The 7500-nt window shown below is 40.2% G+C and overlaps 1 protein-coding gene across 1 annotated transcript in view; it reads left to right on the top strand.

The window, feature by feature from the left end:
- Positions 1 to 7500, top strand: part of ncam1a (neural cell adhesion molecule 1a) — a 215848-nt gene that overhangs the window by 181907 nt on the left and 26441 nt on the right. The window contains exon 15 of the mRNA XM_034550863.1: positions 1823 to 1825. Within this exon, the coding sequence (XP_034406754.1) occupies positions 1823 to 1825 (3 nt within the window). The remainder of the gene's footprint in view (positions 1 to 1822; positions 1826 to 7500) is intronic.

Below are 7500 nucleotides of genomic sequence, written 5' to 3'. Positions count from 1 at the left end.
TTGCCCTGTCAGACGCTGTCATTATTTCTGATCGAAAGGATGACTCGAATCATAATAAACCAGAATTATCCTTATTTCCTTCCACCCACTTGCAGAGCCAGTTTACAGAGGCCTTAGTTAGGCACAACAGACCTAAATCTCAGTCAAATCAGGGTCATGAATAAATCTTTGTTTTAGTTTGTACCAGCCACTGTGCCATGCTTCCCAATCTGTGCTTCATCACCCCCACTGCCCCTGCAGAAGAAGAAAAAAAACACCTCTCCTCAGCATCCTGATTCCTGGAGGAGAGAGACTTTGTCCTACTTCAAGATGTTTCAGCAAAAAGTCTGATGTATTTATTGATTTTGCACCATTTTTTGTATTTTTTTTTATATATATATAATGAAAACAGACAATGTAGGAATCGGTTTAGATTGCGAGCTCGCTGTCATGTGGTTGTATTACTTCAGGGAAGCATGAGATTGTCATCCAGGCTGAGCGTAAAAATGATTCTAAAAAGAGGATTTTTTTTTTTTTTTTTTAATGAAGTCTCGAGTTGAGCTGCTGCCGATCAAAGAGAGGCGAGGCTTGCTGTGGACAACGAGTGTAATAAGACACAGTACTCGCGCGGCGGTGGGTTAATGGCGTGGCAGGAAAGCGATGCCCTCTCTCATTGTTCATGTTTTCTCATTTCATTGTCTTTTTTGTTTCCTCATCACGGTTTCCCATCTGTTCTGTATTCCACTGGACTTCCCAGGGTATTCTTTCACAAGTAAGTTTCATTTCTCCCTGTCTCGTCTGCTTTTATTTTCCTCTTTACTTCCGTCTCCACCCGAAATTTATTTAGCTTCACATTGGGCATTCCCTAAAGAGTGCTGCAGAAATAAGCTCAATAGGTTAAACCCGGATATAAGTTAGCATTTTGCACTTTAGGTTCCATCGTCTCAAAGTCAATGGGTGTTTGAATGGGTTTTTTGTTTAGAAGCCCTAAAATAAGGTCTGCGGTTAACGCGCGCTTGGTTGATTTGACCACATAAAATACGTCAGTAAATACCCCTCTCGTGAATTTTGAGGCTTTTGTGTCTTTTTAAAAAAGGCGTTTTGTGAACAAGTGGCTAAATGAGGCCAATAAAACATCATCGTCGCGCCGACGAGTCTGCCTTTACAGCCTTGTTGTGGATACTCGCACTCATGTGACCGTGGTGAAGTTTGTTTTTATAGAACAAATAGCTTTTTTTACTGGGGTTTGGAGTCATGCTTCGAAAATCCCCAAATTCCTTTGGGAAGATTATCTTGCTCAAAAAAACCCTCTTAAGTATCGTTATGTATCATTATAACAGCTTGTTTTCCGCGATAATCCAAAATCCAATAGCTATTGGCTTGTTGTCGATGGAACCAGTGAGATACTAGCCTACAAGTGTAGTCATCTCTGCAGCACTCTATTAAAACATTGGTTTACTGGTTGAAGGTTGGAAACATCCACACAAATCAACAACCAAAACCTTTAAAATGTGTTTCACGCTACTTGAATACCAGCACTCATTTTCATGACCTGTTGTACTAATTTTCCAGACGGCAGTCCATTCCGTTACTCTAACGTGGACTCAGGTTTGTTTTGCAATGTGATAGATTGATATGACAGGCGCTTACAGTGTAAGTCTGTAGCAAGTGTGTTATTTGTACCCTCGCCCGTAGTGCCACCATTGCTTCTTTAGCATTGCTTGCCCGTAGCATCCTTGTTTTGGTGTCTCCCTAGTATACATTATATTGTACTTGTGCACTGCAGCAGTTTAGCCAATGAGTGTTACTGCATATCAGTATCAGTAATATCATATATTTAAAGAAGGTATACTGCCTTGTGATAATAAACGTGGGATTATGTGTATATATATATATATACATACATATGTATACGGCGGCTCGTAGCTAACGGCGCTAACAGCGCTAACACAGCGCTAACAGTACAAACTACAGCAGACATCTTTTTGCCTCGGGGGAAACCGGATGGTGGGTGCTCCGCTTCCACGACGACGCTGCCGGTCTGGACAAATGTAATGAGATGTGAACCGCTATGTGAGAGCAGTACAGTGAGCTAGCCAAGCGGGACACACTCTAAACTCATGCAGGAGCGTGCACTGAATAGCCTTTTTTCCTTCTTCTGAGGCACAAACAGTTTACGAGCGGTCCAGACCTGTCGCAACGGCCTCGTGCAAACAGTCGGCTGTTGATCCAAAGCCTAAGTGTGTTTTCACGAACGCGGGTCCAATGTGTGTTGTTGTATCACAGTGATTTAGCACAGGGGATGCGCTGAGAGGTGTACTGAACAACACGAGCGGACGTTGTTCCACAGGAATGAATCACAAAGACGGTATTAAAACAGAAGCGAACCCAGCAGGGAGTTGCTCTCACCATGTTTTCACCATCTTTCAGTTTCACCAGAGACACCGACCCCTATTGCCACCACCAGTGTGGCCTTTAGTGAGTATGCCAGTCGCACGGTGTGCAGTGTGTCTCTCTTCACTTCTGTCTCTCTTGCCTGCTCGGCCTTACACTTTAGTGTAGCTGTTCATTTGTTTCTGGTGGTGGCTCATAGGAGAGCTCATACACCCTCTGTAGAGTATATAGCCACAGCAAAATCAGCTTCGTTAACACTAGATCCTGATTTTTACTAACATTTGTCGAGGACACGACGGGTTACCCCCCTTCTAACAGCCTGACTATGGTGTTGTGAATGCATTAATACAATGTGTCTGTCCATGAAGAGTCAAACCGCAGCACATTCTTAAGACTTCTCCGATCGTGGTGCAGTGGATTTGGAGAAGGTTATACTACTGTAAATCTGCTGTGCCCTGACAATGTATTGAGCAGGTAGGCCTGACCTTTGGAAGGCTCTGGTAGATCAGTGTCTATAGAGCTCTAAGCTGACACTGAAGACTCATCTAGCTCACACAATATGTTCAAGGCAACACACCATGTTGGCATAAACAGGGAGTGATGGGATCATTTTAAATTGATTTAAGTCAAATCGAGGTCACTCAACACAAATTTCTGTCATGTTTACGCCCACAAAACACAGATTATTAATAATATTAATAATACTTTGAATTTATATAGCGCTTTTCTAGACACTCAAAGACGCTTATTATGAACACAGATTCACACCACAACAGATTTATGTATTTAAGTGTGAAAATCACACTACACTGAGTAACACTTACAGTCACCACCGTGGGTTTTTAGATGGCAGGAGTGTGCTCGTCATGGCAACTACTGATTAGTTTGGTATTTGGGGTGTTCTTCCAAATGTAATGGTAAGCCATTCCGATAGTCTGCCTTGATGCATGATGATACCACAAAAAGTGCTTTTTTCCTCCATCTCCTACTACCTACCAAAACCTGGTTCTGCCCCATCTACATAGCGCAATTCTTATCAAAACCACTCAAGACGTTGACTTTTCTTGGGAGCACGTCAATGTTTTTTTATCATTGTGTCCATTCAGCTCAGTCACAGTATACCAGATCATCTATTCTTCATGACAGCGTGGGTCACACTTCCTGAGGATTTGACAGGCAGCAATGTGACGTAGTTTCTCCTACGTTGCTCCGAAGAGATAATAGGGGGGTGGGGGTGTGTGGGGGGGAGGGATCCGCAAAACACTTGAAAGCCGCTGCTGATATTTACATTATTTTGTGCAAAGAGCCAGTAAAGGTATAAGTAATTGCACCTTCAGCAACTAACCCATCCAAACGTTGTGTTGCTTTAATTCCATCAAAGCAACATTTGTTTGGTAGAAGGTCAATGGAGTAATTGTCGTGCGTCTATCGTCGCTCCTTTTTAATTACGATCCGGTGTTGTATGAGAATTGTATGTCCTTTGCAGTGTTTCCTAACCAAATCTCTCCCTTTGAACTCACTCTTAACAGCATCTGGCTCCACATGAGAGTCGGCTAGATTGTAGTTGTTCATAGTCTGTTGTCTGCAACAACAATGCTTTTCACGAATGCTTTTAGGCCTTGTTTCTCCTGACATTTCGTGTGCCCATTGCTGTTGTCTGCTGCGTTGTGAATCCTATTCAGTTGCCATGATTTGTATTCTCAAAGCCGTTTCCTCTTTTGACCCTGGTTTCTAGTTTGTCCCTGGGAAAGCAAACAAACTGTTTGTTTCTTTCTTTCTTGTACATTTCTAATTCTTCTTAAATGGCACACTTGGTGTTGGAGCTCGCCATAGTTCAAATTCAGATTGGCATTAATGTTGCTATCTAAAATATTAGAATGACAGAAAATGTGTCTGAGGAAAAGCTGCTTGATTTATGTTAATGCATGAGGCAATTCTTGATTTCTAGTTTTGGTTGTATCTGAAATCCGTGTCTTTAAAATCACAATGAATGTATTTCTTTGTTCATTGATTTAGCATTTAACATATTTCACAAAACCCAAAACTAAAAGTCTGGAATTACTTCATATATTCAGCAAACATGTTAATTTTTTTTTAAATATGTATTTAAAAAAAAAAAAAAATCAGTTATTGTTTTTCTTTCGGTTGTTTGTGTTCCTTTTTGTGTCATTTGGTCTTTAACATTATTGTTCATTTGTTTATTCTGTTGACATGTTTTCATCATTTCACAAATGTTGTCTATGTTTTTCATGTGCCCCGCGCCTCCCCCCCCATCCCCCCTCCCTCCCTCCTTCTCCTATATTTTTCTATCATCCAATCATGTGCGTGCGCATCATGTGACTTTGTCATGTGGCTCTTGCATGGTGCTGATGATGTCGTCTTCGCTGGCCAACAGAAGGTAATTTTTTTTTTTTTTTTAAGTTTAGTTTTGAGATCATTAGATCAGCCGTGATCGCTCAGAAGGCTTTTTGTTAAGTTGGATGCATAGACGAAAACATTAAAAACACTTTCACTATTATTTGGCCATTTTTTCATCCATCTTAAAGCCCTTTTGTAAATATGTAGTGAACATTTAGAAAAACGTGCACTATTTTCACCATCTCATTCATCTTAAGACTTTTTCTTCCTTCCAGCCAACAATTATGTTTTTCCCCATTCTCCATTGCAGTCATTAATTAACAATGCAAGACTATCTCCTTTTAGTGCCTTATGAATAATTAAGAGTATATTGGCAATATAATATGATAATGGGAGAAATACACACCAGGGCCACATTCTAATCCCTGTGGTTAACTAAGCTTGCTCGATGCGATTTCTACCTCTTTGAGCCCACGTGTTCAGTTTTGTTACCCCCCCCCCCCGCACACACACACACACACACACACACACACACACACGCATGCATGCGTTTGCTCTGATCCAGATATGATATCCAGATCCAGATTGCATGGTATTACCAGGTGGGAATGAGGTCTCTGATTTGAGCTCTCCAGAGCGAGCTCAAATCTTGTTACATCATGTCATTCAACTCCTCATTAAAAGGGAACTACCATAATGAACAAGGCTGTTTTTTTCCGTGAACACGTTTATTTCTACGGTGGCTCCGTTCCACGAAGGCCCCAATAAGACATTTTAATTGGATAGATTGCTAAACGTATTTGACTGGAACGAGAGAGGGGGGGGGGAGAAAAAAAATGTATTCGATGAGAATACCTATTCCGTTTAGGTCTAGTAAATTGCAATGATGCAACGGATCTAATTGTAATTTGTAAATCTCCCGTTGGTTCCTAGAAGCTGAGGTTGTTACGTTTCAACATGACTCAATCGGGCCTCAGAGCTGTGCCATGCCGGTCATATGAGGATGGATTAAATGCTTTTCTCATTTCCCATTTATTTAATAATCAAAGTTATCAAAGAAAACAACAACAACAACAAAAAGATTTTGAATGAAGAACTGGATTAGTTGGAAGAGATTTACCGTAACACGATCGCGTTGCAACATATTAGTCAGGATTAGTTATGGGACAAAGAATTACGGGATTATTCGAGCAATTTGAATCCAAACACACTTTTGTGATTCCCTGGTGTGTTTTTTTTCTTGTCGTTTTTTTGTTCATATAAAAACCTTGATTATAAATTAATTTAGCAATATGTTTGTTTTTGATAGCCTTGCTTATTTTATTTGTTTTTGCTTTAAATTTGCTCTATGTAGCCTTAGTCATAGATCTGATTTAGATTTTTTTTTCTGTTTCCATCAAAATGTTTCTTTTTGTCATTCACCCGTGCATATTGAATGCCATTGAAAAACAATCACAAGAGCACACCCTCGCAAAGCGAACCCTGACTGCAATCTGCACCGCATGCACCGTCAAACATCGTCCTCATTACCGCACGCTTCTTTTTGATTCCTTCAAATGATACGGTCGCTCCCAGTGGTTCACTGATTGGACTCACAACGTTGCGTTACTGCTGCATGCAAGTGTGTGTTTCCTGTTTCTTCTTCTTCTTCTTCTTGTTCTGCCGTTTCCCAAAGAGGAAGTCAGACCTTCTGCATGTGGCCGTGTCTTTGGTGTCTTCTTATACATTTACACCGGAAAAAGAAGAAAAAAAACGTGAAAAACATAAATATGATGTTTCAAATGTAGTAGTTGCAACAGTAACACAAAATGTTTGTTTTTTTAAAGTCACGTGTGAGGATTGGTTGGAATGACAACAATATATTTATGTTCATATTAATCAGAATTCTGAGCATGAAAGATTTTTGCTCCGAAAGATATACCACTTTTGTATCCAGGTTACTTGTATGCTAGCAACATGCATAATTCATCATATGTTGATGTTCTTTTTTAAGTCAAAGCTGCACAGGGATGCATTGCATTGATAATAGTGATAAGTACAAGCTAAGCGTTACTTTTACATATTTCTTCAGCATTAAATGTCATATCAGATGAAACTATGAACCCACACAATTGACGTCAAAAGTTACATAAAGTAAAATGTCGAATGACTGGTACCCATCAACATGTTTTCAATAACTCCTGTTCAATTATATCCACTTATATAGGATATATATATATATATATAGATATCTATCTCAGTGTACACTGAGGGGAGGAGGCCACGCCTCCTACAGTCCATGTGTGTGTCAGTGTGAGGTCATTGGGCAGCGCGCCACATGTTTCCCCTCCGAACGTGTCGCAGCATCCATAGTTTCCAGCTTGCATGGAGAAGCTTCTCACTCTCTAACCACCTCTCTTTTTTTCTCTTGTTTTAGCCTCAGAAAAAGAAAAAAAAAACCTAACCCGGAATGATGCTTGTGTATAACAATGCTCAATGTACCAAATGTTTACCTGCCACCATGAAAATGCTGCTGTCACTAACCAACACTGTCTGATTCACTTCCAGCATCTGTCATGCTCACCCCCCCAGTCTCGTGGAATGCTTTGTTTTTCAGCCAGTGCGCACTGATGATTACAAGAAAAAAGTGCCTTCATGCATTATTCATTTAATTAACCACAACCACAAAGAGTTTGAAATGTTGAATATTGGATGTGGAAACGAAAAAAAAAACACTTAAATTTGAAATATGTGCCAATGTTTGTTTTTCATTCCTTACCTACTTAGTGA

Source organism: Cyclopterus lumpus, chromosome 14 (assembly GCF_009769545.1).
Source record: "Cyclopterus lumpus isolate fCycLum1 chromosome 14, fCycLum1.pri, whole genome shotgun sequence".
NCBI classification, from domain to species: Eukaryota; Metazoa; Chordata; class Actinopteri; order Perciformes; family Cyclopteridae; genus Cyclopterus; species Cyclopterus lumpus.
This window is presented reverse-complemented; position numbering and strand designations above follow the sequence as displayed.